The 22,999-nt window shown below is 35.0% G+C and overlaps 1 protein-coding gene and 1 long non-coding RNA gene across 18 annotated transcripts in view; one reads left to right on the forward strand and one right to left on the reverse strand.

The window, feature by feature from the left end:
* Window positions 1-22,999, reverse strand: part of LOC111092747 — a 136,585-nt gene that overhangs the window by 109,605 nt on the left and 3,981 nt on the right. The window contains exon 1 of one of the 10 annotated variants that reach the window (XR_005379911.1): window positions 1,304-1,413. The exons of the other annotated variants lie outside the window; for them this stretch is intronic. This is a non-coding gene — a long non-coding RNA (uncharacterized LOC111092747). Of the gene's footprint in view, window positions 1-1,303; window positions 1,414-22,999 lie in introns of those variants that run through there. 10 annotated transcript variants of the gene reach the window in all.
* The window catches only part of PIK3C2G (phosphatidylinositol-4-phosphate 3-kinase catalytic subunit type 2 gamma), a 365,888-nt gene that overhangs the window by 65,363 nt on the left and 277,526 nt on the right, over window positions 1-22,999 (forward strand). For all 8 annotated transcript variants that reach the window (XR_005379904.1, XR_005379905.1, XM_038576933.1 and 5 more), the window contains 3 exons: window positions 1,761-1,831; window positions 11,492-11,555; window positions 20,071-20,193. Coding sequence is in view for 6 of the 8 variants with exons in the window: in XM_038576933.1 (XP_038432861.1) it covers window positions 1,761-1,831; window positions 11,492-11,555; window positions 20,071-20,193 (258 nt within the window). In the remaining 2 variants the exon portion in view is untranslated. The remainder of the gene's footprint in view (window positions 1-1,760; window positions 1,832-11,491; window positions 11,556-20,070; window positions 20,194-22,999) is intronic.

A 22,999-nucleotide genomic window follows, 5' to 3' on the forward strand; every position in this document is an offset into this window, starting at 1 on the left:
ATAAAATGGCTTATAATATTCTTTCTATATAATACCAAGAACATTCCTTGACAAATTTATTGACATCATTGCCTTACAGTAGATACTTTAGAGGTCTCTAATTGTATAAGGCATATTGCAAAGCTCAATTTGTCTCAGATGCCTTTCCTATTTTAAACTTGTTTGTGTTATACTGAAATATGGTAATTTTTGTTCCATGAGATGTTCAAAAAATATGTTGACAGTCCATAGAAATCTTTCTAGATTTCAAAATTTTACAATCCCCATCTTGATTAGATTGTGCATAAGTCTTTTTTTTAATTGTTCTTTCTTTATCTCTCTCAAATTTGATAAGTATTGCCAACATTGTTGATATTAATCATAAAATCAAGATTTCATTCTAGCTCAAAGAAACATTCACAGAACACATATAGCAGATTTTTGTATGGAAAAGGCAAAAAAAGACACCTTTACTTTTTCCTAAAGATGAAGGGGTGGCCTTCAGCTTTGGAGGAAAGTGTACAATAAATTCCATGGACAAGTACTCAAACCTGTTCCCCAGACTTTTGAGCTCTTGTAAATAAAAATACTTTTCTTGTAAGTGACAATATGACAAAGGCCAATTTCTCCCCCAAAACCATCTCTGGCAGCCAAGTAAAGCAGTTTTAAAATGAATACGATTATGCTACACACAGAATGATGCAAATAAGTAATTATTTATATGCTCGCTTTGGTTTTAACTGAAGAATGAAGTTTCTTTTCTTCTTCTGAAAGTCTTTCTTTTTTGTAGCATGCAAAGTACTGTATTATAGTGATGACCTTATTCTCTACCCCCTACTCTTTCTCACAAAACCACCGAATAAAAACATGAATATACCTTTGATCTGAGGCCATATAAAGGTTTTCCTTCTGATGTTTTGTCAGGAGCTCTCACAGACAATTTTAAAAATAGATTGTATATTAACATACAAGATTGCAAGCACTCTAGGCATTTAGGGACTCAGCTCTCCAACTTAACAGCTATATGTAGTGAAATAGTGCAATTATGAAGGAGTACATTGCATTCTCCCTTGCAGACTTGCATAGGATTTTCATAAATGCCTGTTGGAGAAGAGCTAATCAAGGAGATATGGTGTGTGTGTGTGTGTGTGTGTGTGTGTGTGTGTGTGTGTGCATATGGACCACAGGACTGTTATTTTATGAGTAGTGTCTGCTCATCTTGGGAGAAAACACATACCTCCTGCTAACTCCTGGAATTTATGCCTATCAGTAGTTGTCCCTCATTAGCACAGTCTAATGTTCATGAAATGGAAAGTTCTCTTACACTAGTATTTGGGAGGCAAGACGTGGTAAAGTTGAAAAATGGAGTTCATCCGGAGTCTGCTGGCTGATCTGGAAAACTGTCAAGTCTCTCACTCCCTTTGCATCCATAATCTAAATGCAAAGAAAATGTGCATGTATGTGAGAGAACTAGTGTCTGCAAAACTGCCTTCCTGTGAGGAGAACTTAATGTTTGACCTTGATGATGCCAGAATGTTTTCCAGTTGTCCTTGAGGTTTATCGTTGACCAAAGCTCAGTTTTCTGATTCATTTTTGAAAAGAATGCTTACAGAGTTAAGACGAGTCTTGTAAAGTCTTTAAAACAAAGTATTAAAATGATGAATGAGGGTTATCAAAAGAGGTGAATAAAATGACAGCAGGAAGTTACAGACCTATTTTTATCTGGTACTCATTCCTATTCACTCTATACTATAAATATTAATATATTCTGCTGTCTACAGCATGAAGATGACCACAGTCAGTTTTATCTGAAACAACTTCTAGAATTTATGCATATTTGGAAAGTATCCAGGTAAGATATTTTATTTTGTTCCAAGACTACTTTTTGACTGAGTTTTCAAGTGCCAAATGACAATATTTTTTAGTTGATTGTAAAAACTATCCTTTCATTACTACAGTGGAAGCTATTGTACTTTTAATAGATATCTCCCTTTGGCAAATTTTATTAATAATTATCTATTCTTCACAGCTATTGAGATACATTTGAACAGCTGCTAACACCTTCCAGAACAATCTAACATTCATTTGAAAATATCTCTGCTACCAGTTATTACACTTTCAAGGATTTTTTCATTCATTTTGTGAATTTGAGTGTGCATGTGTCACTAAGCTTTTTGTATAAACTGAATTTCCATACTTTGAAAGTCAACACCTCCTGGTTTAAATTTCTTTCTTGAACTCCCTGAAAATAATTGGTATATCATAAACAGAGAAGCGTGAATTCAAATTGTAAAACTCAAGTGACAGTAAACGAACATATCCTAATTTATTCTGATATCTAAATGTATGTGTGTATTATTTGAAAGAATAGACCTATCAGGAAGCTAACCTGGATGATATCAGGGCTACATTATGGGTTTATCTAGAATTAAGGTTCTTAGCTGAATGAGCAAAAAGTTGGGGTAGGGAAGGCATATAACATTAATCTCTGAACCAAAGCCTGATATAAAATCATGAGTTAAAACTGTTATGAATAATGGCTATTCATAATAGCTATCAATTGGTTACTGGAGTTATTGTACATTTTGCATTCATTATCTTATCTAATTCTCCTACAACCCTGTGGTAAGACACAAAATTTACTTCAGAATCAAAGAAACTAAAGTTTTGGAAGGTTAAATAACTTGCCTGAGGCCATTCAGTTCATTAGTGGTATGACCAAAATTAGGTCTGCCTGAAATTTGCAAAGACCATCTGTCTGAAATTTGAAAAGACCAGATTCTTTTATTAAACTACTGTGTCTTTCCATGTGTGTCACTCTTTATTTCCTCAAAAATATTCATCCTCAAACAATAAATAATCGAATGGGTAGGACTATGGAGCATTTTTAATATAATCTAACCCAGATTTATATTTTACAACTAATTCCATGGATCACATAGTTTCCAATCAAAATGACATATTAACAAAGGCTATAGTTTCCTTATTCCAAAATAAATTTATTTAAAAAATAAGCTACAGAGAAGCATCAAATCTGACAAATTCTTTTTTTTTTTAAGATTTTATTTATTTATTCATTAGAGGCGGGGGGGGCGGGGGGTGCAGGAACACAGGCAGAGGGAGAAGCAGGCTCCATGCAGGAAGACCGATTTGGGACTCGATCCCAGGACTCCAGGATCACACCCCGGGCTGAAGGCAGGCGCTAAACTGCTGAGCCACCCAGGGATCCCCTGACAAATTCTTTAAAAAGTGAGAAATTCTTGGTAGCAAAGGGTTGTCTTGAACTGGTTTGGTAGGGGGTTGTGACTTATATGTAGACAGCTGCTGCCCGAGGCACAGAGACACAAGGGGAGGCTAGGAGAAGAAAGTGAGAGCAACATAGTTTTCCTTGTGTTCCTGCCTCACTCTGTCATTGCCGTCATTGCCGTGTCCCTTGCAGAATTACAGTGACCTCAATTATTGTTTAGTATAGGTGTTAACAGGGTTAAATTAGGGCAAAGCAAAAGTTCTGCCACGGTGAAGACTAGAGGAAACCTGGCAGGGACAGACTAGCCTCAAAATCTAACTCCTCCACCCCTTTCCTTAAACCCCAGGATAATGCTGCTTACCAAACAGAAAAGTTGAAAAATTTGTCAACTATCATACAGATAATTAATGTTAGCCAGGACTAAAACCAAATATCTAACTCTCAGTAAGAACTTATTCCATTTTGACTGTACATATTGTACATAAATATAAAAATATTTTTATATAAATGTATATATTTTATAAACATATAAATATAAATCTTATATATAAAATTTATACTGAATATATTTTATATATAGTATTTTATATTATTGATATATATTGTTTTATATGCAATGGCATTATATGTGTATACAAAGTGTGTGTGTGTATTTATCCATTCATTCATTGATGGACATTTAGGTTGTTTCTATGTCTTGCTATTGTAAATAATGGTGCAATGAACTTGGAAGTGTAGCTAGCTATCTCTTCAAAATAGTGATTTCATTTCCTTTGAATACTAGAAGTGATGGGTAGCCTGGGTGGCTCAGCGGTTTAGCACCACCTTTGGCCCGGCCCGAGATCGAGTTCCACGTCAGGCTCCCTGCATGAAGCCTGCTTCTCCCTCTGCCTGTGTCTCTGCCTCTCTCTCTCTCTCTGTCTCTCATGAATAAATAAATAAAATTAAAAAAAAAATACTAGAAGTGAGAATGATGGATGATACATTAGTTTTTTTTTTTTTTTTTTATGTTTTGAGGAATTTTCATACTGTTTTCCATAGCAGTTGTACCAATTTACGTTCCCAACACAAGGTTCCCTTTTCTCCATAGCCTTGGCAGGAAATAGCCATTCTAAGAGGTGTGAGGTGATATGTCATTGTAGTTTTGATTTGCATTTCCCAATATTAGTGATACTGTTCATGTACTTGTTATTCAGATGTTTCTATGTATATTTTTAGGAGAAATGTCTACTCAAGACCTCTGTCCATTTTTAAATTGATTTTTTACTACTGAATTATACATTTTAGATACCAATCTATTATCAGATATATGGTTTGCAAATATTCTCTCCCATAACCTAGGCTGCCTTTCATTTTGTTCATGCTTTCCTTTGCTGTGCAGAGCAAGGTTTAAAGTTTAAGATAGGGATGTAATTTCATTATTTTGCATGAGAACATCCAGTTATCTCAACACTATTTATTAAAGAGAATATCCTTCCCCCATTGATTATTCTTGGCTCCTTTTCAAATATTACTTGACCATATATGTGTAAGTTTATTTCTGGGCCTTCAAGTCTGTTCAATTGGTTTATGTGACTTTTTATTTCAGTGTTGTAATTCTTTTGATTCTTGAAGCTTTGTAATATCATTTGAAATCAGGAAGTGTGATGATTCCAGATTTGTTCTTTCTCAAGATTGCTTTGGCTATTCAGGGTATCTTGAGGTTCTATATTCATTTTAGGATTTTTTTTTAATTCTGTGAAAAATGACATCGGAATTTTGATAAAATTATATTGAATTGGACGCCTGTCTGGCTCAGTCAGTAGAGCATGTGACTCTTGATCTAAAGGTCTTGAAAAAAAAAAAATAAATAAAGGTCTTGAGTTCAAGCCCCATGTTGGGTGCAGTGCTTACTAAAAAATAAAATAAAATAAATATATACGTACACACACATATATTGAATCTATTGATGACAGCAATATGGACATTTTAACAATATTAACTCTTTTGATGTAAAAACTTGGAAGCCTTTTGATTTTCTTCAATTTCTTTCATCAATGTCTTATGGTTTCTAGTGTATAGATCTTTCACTTCCTTGGTTAAATTTATTCCTAAGTTTTTTTTTTTTTTTGAACTATTGTAAGTGGGATTTTTTTCTTAATTTTTCAAAACTTTCATCATTAGTGTATAGAAACCCAACTGATTTGTATATATTAATCCTGCATCCTGAAACTTTACAGAATTCATTCCTTTGTTCCAACAGTATTTTGGTGGAGTCTCCAGGATTTTCTACATACAAGATTGTACCACCATCAGATACAATTTCACTTCTCTTTCAAGTTTGAAGGCCTTTTATTCCATTATTTTGCCTGATTACTCTAAGACTTCTAGTACTATGTTGAATAGGAGTGATGAGAGTGAAAACCCTTTTGTTCCTGATTTTAGAGGAAGTATCTACGACATCTCACATTAAGTATGATGATAGTTGTGAGTTGTCATACATGAACTTTATTCTGTTGAGATATATTCTTTCTATACTCAATCTATCGAAAGTTTTTATGAGAGGATGTTACATTTTTTCAAATGCTTCTCTCTGCTTCTATTGAGATTATCAATGATTTCTTTCATTTTATAAATGTGCCTTATCATATTTATTGATTTGTGTAGTTGAATCATCCTTGCATCCCAGGGGTAAATTTTACTTGATTATGGTGTATATGATCCTTATAATGTGCTGCTGATTTTGGTTTGGAAGTATTTTGTTGGGAATTTTTGCATCTATAAACATCAAGGATGTTGACCTGTAACTTTCTTTTCTTATAGTGTCCTTATCTGGCTCTCAGAGCAATTCTGGCCTCATACAATGAGTTTGGCAATGTCCTCACCTCTTCAAGTTTTTAAATGAGTTTGAGAATTGGCATTAATTTTTCTTTGAAAATTTGGTAAGATTTATCCATGAAGGCATCTGCTTTTGAATTCTTCTTTGTTGGGAGGTTTTTGACTACCAATTTAATTTTCTTATTATTGATCTCTTCAGACTTTCTAGTTCTTCCTGATTGAGTCTTGGTAGGTAGTATTTTCTAGGAATTTATCCAGTTCTTTTAGGTTGTCCAATTTTTTGGCATACAACTGTTCATAGTAGGCTCTTTTGATCCTTATTTCTTGTAACAGTTTTTTTTTTAAAAGATTTATTTATTTGAGAGAGAGAAAGCATGAGCAGAAGGAGAGGGACAAGGAGATTCCCCACTGATTAGGCAGTCAGATTCAGGGCTCGATCCCGGGACCCTGGGATCATGACCTGAGCTGAAGGCGGATGCTTAACCAACTGAGCCACCCAGGCATCCCTTGGAACAGCTTTTAAATTAAAGTCTATTTTGTATAATGTAAGTAGAACTACCTCTGCTCTTTTTTGGTCTCTGTATGCATGAAATACCTTTTTCCTTCCCTTCACTGTGAATGTGTGTGTCCTTTAAACTGAAGGGAGTCTCTTGCAGGCAGTACATAGTTGTGTCTTCATCCATTCAGGCATTCTTTGCCTTCTGACTGGAAAACTTTACATTCAAAGTAATTACTGATAGGTAATGACTTATCATTGACATCTTGATAATTGTTTTCTGTTTTATCCTTCCTTCCTCCCTTCTACCCACCTTGCCTTTCTTCCTTCCTTCCTGAATTGATGCTTTGCTGTAGGATACTTTGATTTCCTTCTCTTTACCTTTTGAGTATCTGTATTAGGCTTTTGTTTTGTAGTTATTCTGAGGTTTACTTGAAATATCAGAGATACAATGGTCTTTTAAACTGATAACAATTTAACCATACTTGAATAAAAACTCTACCTTTTTATCTGTCCCAAAATTTTATGCTTTTGATGTCAGAATTTATCTCTCTTTATATGATATACCCATTGACAATTATCGCAGCTATAACTATTTTTAATACTTTTCTTCCTTTAACCTCTATACTAGAGTTAAGTGATTGACACATCACTATTACTGTATTAGAGTATTGTAATTAACTATATACTTACCTTTCCAGTAAGGTGTGTTGCATATTTTCATGTTTTCCTGTTACTAATTAGCATTTTTTCACTCAGCTTGAAGAACTAGCATTTCTTCTAAGGCATGTCTTATGGTGAATTCCTTTTCCTTTTGTCTGTTTGTAAAAGTTTTTATGACACCTTCAGTTCTGCAGGACAGTTTTGCTGGGTAAAGTATTCTTGAGTGGTAGGATTTTTTTGTTTTTTCTTTCAGAAACTTAAATTTATCATCCTGCTGTCTCCTAGCTTGTAGGATTTCTGCTGAGAAACTTACTGATAGCTTTATGGCAGTTCTCTTTTAAAAAGGGAAAAAATTTTCTTTGTTGCTGCTTTTGAAATTCTGTTTTTCATTTTAGACAGTTTTATTATTGTTATATGTCTTAGAGAAGATCGTTTTGGACTGAAATAATGAGGTGGCCTATTACTAAATGAATCTGGATGTCCAAATCTCTCCCCAGGTTTAAAAGTTCAAAATCCATTATTCCTTTAAAGAAACTTTCTGCTTCTTTCTCACTCTCTTCTCTCTCCAGGACTCTAATAACATATACATCATTTCTTTTTATGGTGTCCCATGAATCCCATAGGTCTTCTTAATTCCTTTTTATTGTTTTCTTCTTTTTGTTCCTCTGTTTAGGTAATTTTAAATAATCTGTCTTTGAGCTTACTGATATTTTCTTCTGCTTGGTCTCTTCTTCTGCCAAAGATCTTTATTGAATTCTTCAGTTCAACCATTATATTCTTTAGCTCCAAAACTTCTGGTTCTTTTTTATGTTTTCTATACCTTTGTTGAACTCATTTTGTTCTGATATTGTGTTGCTGGTTCATTAAATTGTCTTTCTGTGTTCTCATATTTCTGAGTATCTTTAGAACAATTATTTTAAAATTTTTGTCAGGCGATCCATGTATCACCATTTTTTTTTAGGTCAGTTGCTGTAAGTTTACTGTGTTCTTTTGGTAGCATCATATTTCCCCGAGTGTCTGTGATCCCTGGAGCCTTGCATAGGTGCCTGTGCATGGGAGGAAGCAGTCAGATCTTCCAGACTTTATGGGCTTACTTCAGTATAGGATCTTCACCTGCAGGTGAGGCACACTAGCGTATGCTATATGACCCTTGATCTAGTGGTACAGGGCACCAAGTGCAGAATCATGTGGAATACCCAGGTTGGTGAATGTGATGTCTTCTCAGGTCAGGCCACTGGGCCCCACAACATCGACAGTTGTGTGGTCATCGACAAATCAAGTGCTATGGGGCATCTTCAGTGGTGCTTCCAGGTCCAGCAGCTAGACACCAGGGCAGGCAGTGGTTGTTGCTAGCGCTGGTGGCATGCACACACATAGTTGTGGGGGCCAGCTTCAGGTGTCTGTGTAGTGGCAGGGGATGGTTGCAGACATACATATAGTGGGGAGGGCAGGGCCAGCAAGAAGAACTAGAACTGTAGGTGCACTGGCACTGTGGAGATCCTGGCTGTTGGTATGAACTCCTGTGGCTAAAGCCCTTGATCATGTGTGCAGCAGTAAAGGCTACTATGGGAATCAGACTGGTTAGATGCAGGTACACAGCTATAGAGACTGATTGCAGGCAAACCCACAGTAGCAGGAAATAGGGACAAAACCAGGCTCACAAGCAGCTATGGGGGCCTTGGCTGTTGGTATGCATTCCTGTGCCTACAATGTCTCCCTAACACATGTGCATGGCAGTGAAGGCCAGTATAGAAGTCAGACCAAAGGCTTGCAGGTGCACAACTTGAGAACCAGCTATAGGTGAGCCCTGGGGTGGCAGTGGGGTAGGAAAGGGAGAGGGGAGGGACTCAAGCAGCTGCTGTTTGTGAATGTGAATACATGTGTGTGGGGAAAGCAGTGAAATCTGCAGGGGGTCTGCAGCTGCTTTGTTGGTTGTTGGTTCTTCAGTAATAAAAGCTACTAAGGCCCAGCAAAGCAGGTAACTGGGCACCACGGTAACTCCCACTGCATGACTGATAATGACAGCCCTTTCTTGTTGCTAGCTGTCTTTATGTATCTCAGCTTTGCTGGTTCCTGGGTGGAGTAAAATCAATGCAGATCCTTCTTGTAGTGGCCCAAAAGGCTGAGGAAGCTGCTCGCTCACCCACTCTCCCTTTCCCAGCAAGGGGATTTCCCTTTTGGCAGTGAGCTGTGCTGGCCTGCAGGATGGGATGAGGCAGGCAAAATGAGACTGCCTTCCTTTTTCTTTCTGTGTGGTTATTCTCAGGTTTTGGTTTTGGTTTGGTTTGGTTTTGTCCTACGGCGTTGTGAGAGTTTTTTAGAAGGCTTCCTAAGCTCTCCCAGAAATTTTTTTTTTCGTGGATAGTTGTCTAACCTTGACATAGGCTGGGATTGCCTACTTTGCCATCTTGGTGACTTCAAGACTGCTTTCTGAAATAAAAGACTATTTTGCATGCCCTCCTCAGATCACTCTATGGTGTCATTAAAAGACCAAACACTAGATGGCAGGAGCTTTGTTTTCAGTTTTCTTCTTCCCTGACTTGACTTCCTCTTAGAAGCTGGGCAAATCACATACCTTCATTAGTATTTTTTTAATAAAATAAATATGATATTTAATAGCAAGGTATTGAACTGGGTATATATTCTTGAGGGTCTTTTAAGTTTTAGGGTCAGATTTTATGTAAAAACCTTCCCTCCAACAGCCAAATTTTTCACTATTCTTTTCCTATACCTCCACCAACTTTTACATAGTCTATACATTTTGTCTTTGAACTGTTATATGTGATCCAACTAAAGCGATTATTCAATAAAGGTTGAAAAGGCAACTATTGTAAAATATGTTGTGGGTTTTTCTTGACACCTTTTGTGTTGTATGATTTGTTCAATTCAATTCAGGAGTTTTTAGGACAAATAGGATAGGGAAAATCATAATGTTTAGGAAAATAATTTTGATTAGTGAAGTCAGAAGAACCTCTATACATCTCACATCTATTTCACCTCAGCATAGATAAATATGGAGCAATAAGAGAAGCTTAGGAAAGAAAAAACACAGGTTTGATGTCAAAGCAACCTTTTTTTTTTTAAGAAATGTTTTTTTTTATTTTTTTAATTAATTAATTAATTAATTAATGATAGTCACAGAGAGAGAGAGAGAGAGAGAGAGAGAGGGGCAGAGACACAGGCAGAGGGAGAAGCAGGCTCCATGCACCGGGAGCCCGACATGGGATTCGATCCCGGGTCTCCAGGATCGCGCCCTGGTCCAAAGGCAGGCGCCAAACCGCTGCGCCACCCAGGGATCCCTCAAAGCAACCTTATCTATTATAAATATATGTCATTAATTCTCAAAGCAGTTCTCTTCAAGGTTTTGAATATTTAACAATTCTTGATGTTAGTATTTGTCATTTTCTGCTCATTATTCCTTTTGTAACTTAAATTTTGAATCAAGAGTAGTTTACCCAGCAATTGCACTGCTGGGGATTTACCCCAAAGATACAGATGCAGTGAAACTCCGGGACACCTGCACCCCAATGTTTCTAGCAGCAATGTCCACAAGAGCCAAACTGTGGAAGGAGCCTCGGTGTCCATCGAAAGATGAATGGATAAAGAAGATGTGGTCTATGTATACAATGGAATATTACTCAGCCATTAGAAATGACAAATACCCACCATTTGCTTCGACATGGATGGAACTGGAGGGTATTATGCTGAGTGAAATAAGTCAATCAGAGAAGGACAAACATTATATGGTCTCATTCATTTGGGGAATGTAAAAAATAGTGAAAGGGAATAAAGGGGAAAGGAGAAAAAATGAGTGGGAAATATCAGAAAAGGAGACAGAACATGAGAGACTCCTAACTCTGGGAAACATGCAAGGGGTGGTAGAAAGGGAGGAGGGCAGGGGGTGGGGTGATAGGCACTGAGGGGGGCACTTGATGGGATGAGCACTGGGTGTTATGCTATATGTTGACAAATTGAACTCCAATAAAAAATAAAAAAATAACAAAAAGAGTAATTTGATACAATGAACAGTCTTTGAGTGGTTTGGTTAGTTTGTCACGGATTTTTTTTTTTTTTTTGAGTTCTAAAGTTTTCAAGTATGTTTGTAGCCTATCAAGTTACACAAAGTCTATAAATATTCATCAAGTGGTTTTTAGATCGTATCAATAGCAATCCTTTTTAAACCATGTCTGCTATAGAATCACAGACAAAACGACTTATGATAAATATGCTATAAAGTTAATATGTTTCCTTACCCACGTTTAAACAAAGTTTTTTTGTTTTCTTTCCAGACAGTGCCTCTCAACAGTAATAAAAAAATATGACTTCCATCTGAAATGCCTATTGAAAACCCAGGTATTAACTTTTGTTACTTCATCTATCATCCAATAAGCATTTATTAGCCATATACTCTTTTTCTAAAACCGCAATTTTCTGAAGATACAAGGATGAATAAAGTAGGTCTGTACTTGAGCAGCTTTCATTCTATCATGACAAAACAGACAAGTAAATGGATATGTGTTAATAAAGTGTCATAGATACTATGAGAGACCTATGTGTATATAGGACACAAAAGAAAGTTATCTATTTTACCTATTTGATCTGAATGCTGAAAAATGAATATGCCAGCTAGGGAAGGGGCATGGTAAAGAAGGTGGGGAGTGGGGACAACTTTCAGCGAAGAACACCATGAAAAGAAGCAGTTAGGAAACAGCCTGGTGTGATTAGAAAACTGTATGAAATTTGGAATGGCTACAGTTAGGGTTCAAGTCCTGTAAAGAGACCATATGAAAGGGGCACACAGGGACCAAGTTATATAGGATCTGAAGAACACTTTATGGAGAATTTAATGATTTTCTAATTTATCAGTTGATAACATAGAACCAGTATACAAGGCAGTAGAATGACAGATGGGTGATTAGAGGAGCATTTCATTAGCCCAAAGAGATTATGAGAGTATTGACAAAAAAATCTACAATAGGGGTGGACAGGAGAAGAAAAATTCATAACAGCTGAAAATGCGCAATTTACATGATTTGGTAAAAGATTATGAATAAAACAAAAAGAAGAGGGTTTCTAGAAATACCTTCACATTCCGACTGCTACCTGACGACATGGAGACATCAGTTTGCTAAACTAGCAAAGAGAGAAGCTAGCTTGGCAGGGAAAAATGATGGATTTAGTCCAAGACTACTAAGATTTGATCAGCAAGTGGGCATCCAAATAAATTGTGGTCACCATTAGACAGATCATGTCTTACAGCTTATTCTTCCAGTTAGGGTTAATCTTCCACAGATGAAACATCCTATGATTATAGAAAATTGTGTAAGACAGTGTTTTTATTAATTTTTTAAGATTTATTTCTTTGAGAGAGAGTGTGCATGTGCACACACGGGAGTGGGATGGGGGTGGAGAGGTAGAAGGAGAAGGGAGAGAGAATCCCAAAGACTCCAAACCCAATATAGGCCTCAATCCTACAACCCTGAGATCATGGCCTAAACCAAAACCAAGATCGGACAGCCAACCAACTACACCACCCAGGCACCCCAAGATATTGTTTTTAAAACACGTGAGAATTTCTTTTTCCATTAAATAATTGACTCCTGATATAAATGAAAAGATAAAGAACCTTAATAACTATTCCTAATATTGATAGTAAAAGATTCTAAAGATAATAAAAATATTTCTTGAAGATACCAAACTCATGTGAATTCTATATACATATTTAAAGACACAGTGATGACTAACACACAACTCATACTCTGTCCCAAAGTGTAATCCTCTCACGTTCATTATTCATTCATTATTGAATATTCAATATTTCTTTCTTGAGTCTGGCTTAAATCTGGAAGTTTAAAAATGTAAAAACTCACGGATTGGTTTAAGTCTCATAAAAGTGTCATAATTAGTACTTCTTTCAGCTTGATTCTTCATCTTTATGATAGTCCTTCTTTCTAATGTAGAATTGAAATTTATCAGGTACCCAAGACAAATGATGACTTTATTCATAGATCATTTATGTCTCTTGGCTGTATGTAAACATATTTATGAGATTATAGTAAGCTACTTATGAATGAACTGTAATTACCTAAATATCTTGGTCCTGCTCATGTACCACAAATGCCTTTTTATACACATACACAAGCATGCAAAAAATTGTTGAGAACCTGCAAAGTTCTAATTTCCAAGAGGTTTGGTCATCTTATTCATATATAAAGCCTCCAATATTTCCACTTTGAAAGAATCCATTGATTATTGTAAACTTTTTCAGTATGACTTAAAAGTTGGCAAAACATCAAATAAATACTGCCTTTACATTAACACAGGGAAAGAGTTATCATCACCCACATATGAATTATTATATAAATAGGCCACAGTGTCTGCGATTTTCCAGATGAACTCCTTCCAAAACAATGAGCTTTTTATTTTTATTTTTTTTAACAAACAAGCTTCTGAAAGCAGAGGGCCACTGTCCCCTAATTTTTGCTGTTTTTTTTTTGTTGGTTTTTAAAGATTATTTATTTATTTATTTATCTATCTATCAATTTATTTATTTACTTATTCATAAGAGACACAGAGAGAGAGGCAGAGACATGGGCAGGAGAAGCAGGCTCCCTGTGGGGAGCCCAATGTGGAACTCCATGACAGGACACCAGGATCATGCCCTGAGCCAAAGACAGATGCTCAAACACTGAGTCACCTAGGCACCTCAAAAATGATCTTTTTTTTTTTTCTTAAAGATTTTATTTATTTATTTATTTATTTATTTATTTATTTATTTATTTATTTAAGAGATACAGAGAGAGAGAGAGGCAGAGACACAGGCTCCATGCAGGGAGCTGGATGTGGGACTCAATCCCAGGTCTCCAGGATCAGGCCCTGGGCTGAAGACAGCGCTAAACCACTGAGCCACCAGGGCTGCCTGACAATGAGTTTTTTAAATGTGATTTTTCCTATGAAGTATCACTGGTAAATATCTGAGAAGTGAGGACAGACTGTGATATGACCAATTCACAATTTTGTGCTTCCTATTTATTTGACAATTGCATTAAGTGGCATTTCATCAATGTTGGAAGCAGAACCAATTTGAAAAACAATGTTTTGTTTTATATTTCCTAATCTTGGATTATTAAACATTATTTTTAAAAATAGCAAACATGTAGGCTGAATAAACATGACATGAATATTATTGAGTAATATGGAAAATATAAATATTCAAATATTTATTTCTCCAGCCATGGTCATTTAACACATTTTAGATTTGACTTACTTCAGATTGGGCATCCTGACACTATGTTTGCTAAATAAATAGTTTCGTGAGTAATTTACGTAGAACTGTTTACATCCTGACACTATGTTTGCTAAATAAATAGTTTTGTGAGTAACTTACATAGAACTATTCCTATGAACATTTTCTTCCTCTTTCCTATTCCACTAATACCCAGAAAGGTAAGGAATATTTTCTATAGTGATTCTTTATTCTGCATTCATCTCTAATATTTCAGAGAAATTAAGAATAAAGAGAATTTTCCCCTTAAGGAATTACTTAATGCTTACTTAGTGCAAATTAGTGAACTATTTACTCACTGGAATCAAGAGAAACATAAATCAGAACCATATTCTAAAGTTGCTGATGATCTAGTTGGAAAGTAGATTACTTGGTAAGTAATGTACATAAAGTGGTATACATACAGAACAAAGTAGTGTAAAAGAAGATTTCAATTTAGGTGCAAAAATCAACTTCTGGCTCAAAGTTGCTTCTTCCTAGTAGCCTCTGATGCACTGTCTCTAAAATTTTTTATTACAATGCCAAGTAGGCCCTTTAGAGAAAGTTAGCAATCCCTACCACTGATGGTAAACTTACACTAGAATCTAGTAGTTGATGAACTAACTATAAATTGAATGGATGTCAATTGAGAAAAATCTACTCATGCTTCAAAATATGGTTTGGCTTCATGAAATATCTCCTTGGTCTAAAAACCTCCAAGTACTTTACCTTCTAGCTCATGACTCCGAGAGTTTACCAACTAGATAACTAGAATAGCATCTCTATTATTCAGGTGTGAGTAACTCAGTGAGTAAGGCTGAAACAATAATCTCAGTTTTCCCTCCATGAGACCAAAATCCAACTGCATTCAACCTCTAGACAGAGGCCAAAAATTTCATATACAAGTAGAAATAAAGGGGGTACAAAGGGATCTTATGAAGCGCTTTGGGTAACAAGCAGGTCTATTATTGGATTTTTATTTTTTATTTTATTTATTTATTTTTTTATTATTGGATTTTTAGAAGTTCAATTTCAAATATAATTTAAACAGAGTGTCAATAAAGACAGAATCTAGGAGCAGAGATTCCAAAGTCAGATATCGTATATGCCAACCCTCCACCACTATGGAAGTTTTTATTCAACCTTCCTAGAACTCATATTATTCATTACCACAGTGAATATCATAAAATATAATACAATGATATTTTTAAAAATTAGTAAAAAGTGGATGTAATGTGCTTAATAGAATATAGCAGCTAGAAGATGAAAAAGTATTCAAGTAAAGGTAAATACAAATGTATTTTATTGCTATGAGAGTTACTATCTTTAACACTATTACTAAAATAGAGGACCGTACAGGATCCAGAAGAAAAATGTCACAAAACTGATTTGCATTCACAATGGAATACAAGAGGTGGAAAAGGAACAAAAAAATCATAAGAGAAAACAGGATAAAATGAATAGGTAACAAGGACCCAGTTAAAGGTTACAAAAGAAGAAGTCAAGGAAATGAAGGAGATAAAGTCAGGTCACAAGGAAAATAAAACACAGCTGCAGGATTGGAACCTGCCTTAGCAGAAATAAAGGGCATACTGAAACTACTAAAAGTCAAGCCTATTATGTATAGAACACTCTCAGACTTAAAGAAGAAAAAAAAAATAAGAAGTGAAACTAGATCTTCAATAAGAAAGATAATCACTAGCCAACATAATTTATATTCCAAGTAAGTTGGAAAGCACTGAAGAGTTTTGTCAAAGAAATAATATGATCTGACATTTTATTTGAGATTTGTGCAGTGAATTATGTGACACATGAAGAACATATAATAATATATATATATACAAATTAAAGAATAACATTAGAGTAGGCAGTTTTATCAAACAATAAGTTCAGCAACAAATATTGCCAGTATCATAGGATCTGCCCCTGTGCCACTTTAGATCTCTTTTCCTCTACATTAGAGGTATCCTTTGGAGAAAAGTATTTTGTAGTTTTCACCACTTCACCTTTTCTCATTTCACCATCAGAGGATCCAGTATACTTGGTCACCTTGTAACCTCAAATCTATAATGGGGTCAGGAAAAACTATGGTTTTGTACATTACCTATCTTTTTTTATTTCAATGTTGTGACCAAAGATACATATTTTAAGCTGAAATTGAACTCCACTATTTTTTTAAATGTTTATTTTTAAGTAATCTTTGCACCCAACATGGGGCTCAAGCCCACAACCCTGACTGAGATCAAGAGTCATACGCTTTACCGACTAAGCCACAAGGCACCCCTCCAAATACTATTTTTAATCTTTAAAGAACAATTTATAATAGCAATAACTACTTCATTGGAACAAAAATCATTCTAAATTCTCAATTTGTCTCCAAACTCATTAATTAAATTTGGCAATTTTCAGCGAGTATATATAAATTGAAATTCAGTAAGGTTTATATAAAACCTGGGAAAAAATGGGGCAGCCTGGGTGGCTCAGCAGTTCAGTGCCACCTTCTGCCCAGGGCCTATTTTTGGAGACCCGGGATCAAGTCCCACATAGGGTTCCCTGCATGGGGCCTGCTTCTCCCTCTACCTGTGTCTCTGCCTCTCTCTGTGTCTCTCATGAATAAATAAATAAAATCTTAAAAAAAAAAAAAAAAAACCCTGGAAAATGGAAAGCTCTTACATGGCTGTTCCTTTGGTCTCCAGCACAACTAAATGAAAGTGGGGAGGAAAGGATATGTTGTTTTGTTTTGTTTTGTCTTCCAGAAAGATACAGAAAAGTTTGTCACCAATCTTCGCCAATGTTCAAAATACTTTTAGTATATGCTTAATATCTAAAGTATTAGAATGCTGCTCCTTCAGAGTCTATGACACATCAAATATATCCTATGATAGGTTTGGAATATAGCATATAAAATATCAAAACTGCATTATTGTCAATATTCACTACCCCAAAGAGTCACAGAGATAGGAAGAATTAAGAGGTAGTCCAGTTCAAACTCCTATGTAATGCAAAAATCTCTCAATGTTCCTGATTCTTCGCCTGCCTATAATGTGGAGAACTCTACATGTGTGAGAGGGACAGTCTCTCAATTTTTGAACAAGCCAGTTTTTACAAAGATTTTTCCCATACTAAGTGAAAATGAATGTCTCTAAATTTGCAATCATTTGTTTTAATTTATCATTCCAGAGCTACTTACAGTAAATCTAATCACTTTTTCACTTAAACAGCCTTCAAATACTTGGAAAGAGTTACCATGTTTCCTTTTCCTTCTTCTCTTCCAAGGTAAAATTTCCTTGTACCATCACCTACCTTTACTTTATGTCCATTACACTACAGTTTTCTAGTTTAGGTCTCCATCTGTGCTCCATCTGTGACCCAAATTCCCTTCTCCAATACCTAAATATGAGATGTTCTAATGTTACATATCCCGCTTTCAATTTTTATTTCTTCTATATTCTCTCTTTGGACAATAATATCTAAATTCTTGGCCAGGTATCATCTCTATGAAAATTACGCTCAAATCTAGCTTTGATATCCCTTAAAATCAGGTGCTAATGCATGTTTCATATCTGTAGAATCTTTCATATGGTGGATCAGTCATCATAGGATTTGTAATTTTTAGGCTGATTATTTATTCCCCTTCTACCAGGGAGAGTGTGTATGTGTGTGTGTGTAAAAGAGAGAACATATGCCCATGTGTGTATATATAAGGAGAAACTCCATGGTTTTGGAGTGTAGAAATGTGTTTCCATACAGAAGTTTTGCATTTGTTTCTGCCTGTGTCCAAAATAGTCACTATATTCTGGCACATTTTTTGGGGCATAAATTCCTGCCATAGTATAAATCCATGCTTCACAGCTACACACACAATTTTTCAGGTAATCATTTTACTCAGTCAAAGCTCCTGAGTAGAGAGAGGCTTCCTCAAAAACTCTCTTGGTCAGTAGGCATTGTTTTTCTTCTCCCACCTTTTGCAGGTGACAGCCTATCCAGTGTCAGAGGTTTATTCAGAGATTTTAGCTCCAGATCTGCTCCTTTCCCTACTTCCCCCTACTAAATTAGGTCTGAAATCTCAGCACTTGCCCCACTGAGAACAGTAAACACCAGTTTTGAAGCCTGAGGGTCTAAATTTAATCTGATATTTCCCACAGTCCATTGCAGCATCAATGCTGAAGACACTGCTCTGGCTTTAAGATTCCTCTTTAAATTTCTATCACCCAGAAACTTATCCTATCCTTGTTTTGGACTAAGCTATATATATATACATTTACACTTTTTTCTTATAGTTCATCTAGCATTTATATGAGCACGTGTTCTGTGTGTGTGTTTTTTCTCAATCCAATAGTTGGCAGAGCTAGAACCTCACTGCATTTCCCAATATATGAAGGTTGTGTCTGCTTGACTGTTGCCAGGGAAGGTCAAGCTCTGCATATCAAAAACCATATGCATCACAATACCATCAAAAATCTTCCCATTTTGCCTGTTTGTTGCCATAATTAGTGGGATCCTAACTTCTAGGTTTCCCAAGCATAAAACTTTGGAATCATTTAAATCCAAACTTCTTGGTCTATACATCATCCAATAAATCATCAAGTTAATTCTACTATTGCAACATTTCACTTAACATTCTAGCAATCTCAGCGATTTACGAATGTAATGAATATGTTTATCTTTCAGAATTTAAGGAAGATTAAAGGAGATAAATAGATCACATACAAAGCACTTCAAGACTAGAGTAAAAGAAGGCATAAATTAGCTACCAACTGACCAAGTCAACTCAGCATTTGCATCTTAATTAGCAATATTTTAGAGATTTCCACAAATTCATGTCATACATCAACTTCAAATGTCTGAATGGAAACTAATCATAGCACCAAATACATCCTTTTCATAGTTTTTATTACCTTCTAATTTTTATTTTATTAGATATGTGTACATATACAGTGTCTGATTTCTCATATAAACTGAAAAATTTATGTAAATGAGTAAAAATTAATAAAAAATGAATTAATTAGCTAAAATTTAACCCTTATTCTCTGCCAGGAACTTTTTCATATTTTATTTTATTTAATCATTATAGCAACCCTCTAATTAATTATTATGGTTCCAATTCTACAGAAGAGAAAACTTAGATCCACAGAAGTTAAATAATTTGATAATCACAGCTACAAATAGAGCAGAACCAGGATTTTAACACACAAAACCCTACTGGAGAGCTGAAAACGAAGTCTACTACATTGTTTTGAATGAATATATCAATGGCTGCGTTGCTCTTCTTTGGAAAAGTCTACTTTGTCAAGTCTAGTTTCAAATGTGGTACCCAAAACTAAACTCCAGTTCAGATAATACATATGGAAAATGTGGTGGGTTTAACTTTCTAGTTACGGAGAGTATATGACTTTCAGTTTAATAATGAAGTAGATCCATCAAGCATGTCACGATGTTGACTCAAATTGAGTTCACACACAAATAAAACAACTGCTTTTTCCATATGAACTACTTATAAATTTTTCTTCTCCATATTATAACTGAGTAGTTGTGTTTTCTTAATCTGGAAAAGACTTAAAATGTATCCCAATTAAATCGCATCTTCTTATTTTTCATCAATAGCAACATGTAGATAATATTATTGAAGATGTAAAAAATATATGCAGTGTCCTGGGGTGTGTGGAGACCAAACAAATTACAGATGCTGTAAATGAACTAAATCAAATTCTTCAGAGAAAAACAGAGGTAAATATACCAATTTATTAGACAGTAATTATTTTAGACCTGACTTCAATAATTAATTAAGAAGAGTGAAAGAATTTTAAATAAATACTGTGCGTCTGTGTGTGTGTGCGTGTGTCTGTGCATATATATTTCAATCATTTGGGGTTAATGGAAACTTGATTCTATTATACCAAAAGGATTTAATTAAATTAAAAGGAAATTTCTTACATCTTTGAAGTTTGTAATTGCAATATATCTTCCAAGTGAGACTGAAATCAATCCTACCATCTTACCTAGAGGAATATGCTTATATAATAACATTCAAAGGCTAGTGTGTATATAGACTATTAATGGTTCTCATACACCCAGTATATGCAGGGGTAAGTATTCATGCTTATATGGACAAACATACATGTAGAAAAGAAAAGACCAGTTTTTGTGCTATCTTTGGTTGAATTTGCAATGCACACTGCTTATATTATCCCAGAGATGCAATAATAGCCTGTTTTTTTTTTCAGTTTAAAAAATAAGTATTATGTGATTTTTTAAAAATCTCAGAAATCTGATGTAGAATTACAGGTGTGATTATTGCCCAATAAAAAGATTAGGATATCTGGTCACAATAAATCAATTCAATCTTGTTATTAGTTTAGCAAATGATGAAGCAGAAAGATATGATGATTAGAATAATAACTAATACTTGATAGTGCATTGCAATAATAAAAGAGTTTCACTTATTATACCACTTTTATTTTATTTAAACTCATCCTCATATCAATGCCATGAAATTGGTTTTTTTTTTTTTTTTTAATTTACTTATGATAGTCACACAGAGAGAGAGAGAGAGAGAGGCAGAGACACAGGCAGAGGGAGAAGCAGGCTCCATGCACCGGGAGCCCGACATGGGATTTGATCCCAGGTCTCCAGGATCGCGCCCTGGGCCAAAGGCAGGCGCCAAACCGCTGCGCCACCCAGGGATCCCTGAAATTGGTATTTTAATGTTAATTTTATTATTAAAATCTGATGCCTATGCACGCCTAGGTGGCTCAGCAGTTGAGCGTCTGCCTTAGACTCAGGGCATGATCCTGGGATCTGGGATCGAGTTCCACATTGGGCTCCTTGCAGGAAGCCTACTTCTCCTGCTGCCTGTGTCTCTGCCTCTCTCTCTCTCTCTCTCTAATGAATAGATAAATAAAATCTTTAAAAATAAATAAATAAAATCTGATGTCTAGAATGCTTGTGTAAAAAGGATTAATAAGTGGCAAAAAAGAGATTTGAACCCAAGCCTCTTCCTCAATATATGTGAACTTTCATAACAGAGAGTGATTACATGTATTCTTTATCTGCCCAAAGAGGAACAGCACAGATTATACTACCCTGAATATGCCAGCCTTGAAATTTCAAAGAGATTGATTTAGAAAGTGGACAATTATATTAGTATATATAAATCATCATCATTGTTTCAAATAGGTGAAAAAAATCAGTAATTTCTTAATGTTGGATTTTCTATTATCTTAATTAGAACTTGTTTTTGTAATTACAGAGTAATAATGAATATAGAAATTAAAATACCTTGTTGGTATTACATACTGACAGTGATGACTCATTTGCAGTGGAATCATCCCACCAAAATATTTCCTAGATAACATTCATTCAAAGCTAAAATCCCAGAGCAAAGAAGAAATCAAAATTTAAATAATATAATCAATAAATACCAAAATTTGATGTCTGAAGTTAATAACTTTATTTCCTTACATTTTTCTTACTGGGAAAATATCTACTCTTATACCTTCCAACCTATAGTGGAAAATGAAATAACTATGTAGTCTCCAAGGCTGTTTTTTTATGTACATATTAATATCCATAGTCTTCTCAAATGATAACAAGGAAAAAAAATTGAAAATAAATTTTCACTTAATCTGGTCATATTTTTTATTCTATGTCAGAGTGGGAAATGGCTGTTATGTTATAAAAATAAGTATTTTGATGAACTCAAGAACTTAAGAATTATATGATGCTAAGAGCATTCCAATAGGTGAAGTTATGTCAGGATAACAGGGTAGTGAGAGTTAATTTTCCACAAGCAACTAGTTTCTCTTAAATAATCACATTTGGGAAACATTATAAGCACTTAGAGCTGATAATCAAATACAAAGAGCTTAGGGACATAAATATACGATTTGAACTCAATATCTACCAGTCTTTAGCTGAATATCTTTGGGAAAATTAATTCACATCTCTGAGTTTCAGCTTTCTTCATTGCATGTATGCATGCACGCATAAAAAATTAAATAAATAAATAAATAACAGAAATTGCAGGGTTCCTATGAGCATTATAAATAACATTAGTAAAGGTCCAGATGATAGTTTCTTGCATGAGTCATTATCATTACTGGAGGTAGTGAGGATGGTGCTGGTGGTAGTTTTTGAGACTCCTCCCCATGTAACCTACATGAATCATATCACAAATGTAGTTATACTCTTGTTCATGCTCTCATTCAGTATTGGAAACAATTTTCCATCCTTCAATATTATGTTCCAGAATCTCACATAATATATTTCCATTACATGTTCCCACAATAAATGAAACATAAAGTGAAAAATATGGTCTTAAACATTGTGCTGTAGGTGGATGTCATGGTGATTTTAAAATACAAATTTATATTTCTGAATAAACTGAATTGTAGTTAAGTCAGGCTAACATCTTTAATAGTCTCAGCCACATGGAAGGGGTAAAGATCTTACATGTAGTTGTTAAGCCTAGTAATTGAAACTATGCTCAGATGAAATATTATACCTAAGAGAAACGCTTCTGAAAAGGTTTATG

This window comes from Canis lupus, chromosome 27 (genome assembly GCF_011100685.1).
Source record: "Canis lupus familiaris isolate Mischka breed German Shepherd chromosome 27, alternate assembly UU_Cfam_GSD_1.0, whole genome shotgun sequence".
Taxonomy (NCBI): domain Eukaryota; kingdom Metazoa; phylum Chordata; class Mammalia; order Carnivora; family Canidae; genus Canis; species Canis lupus.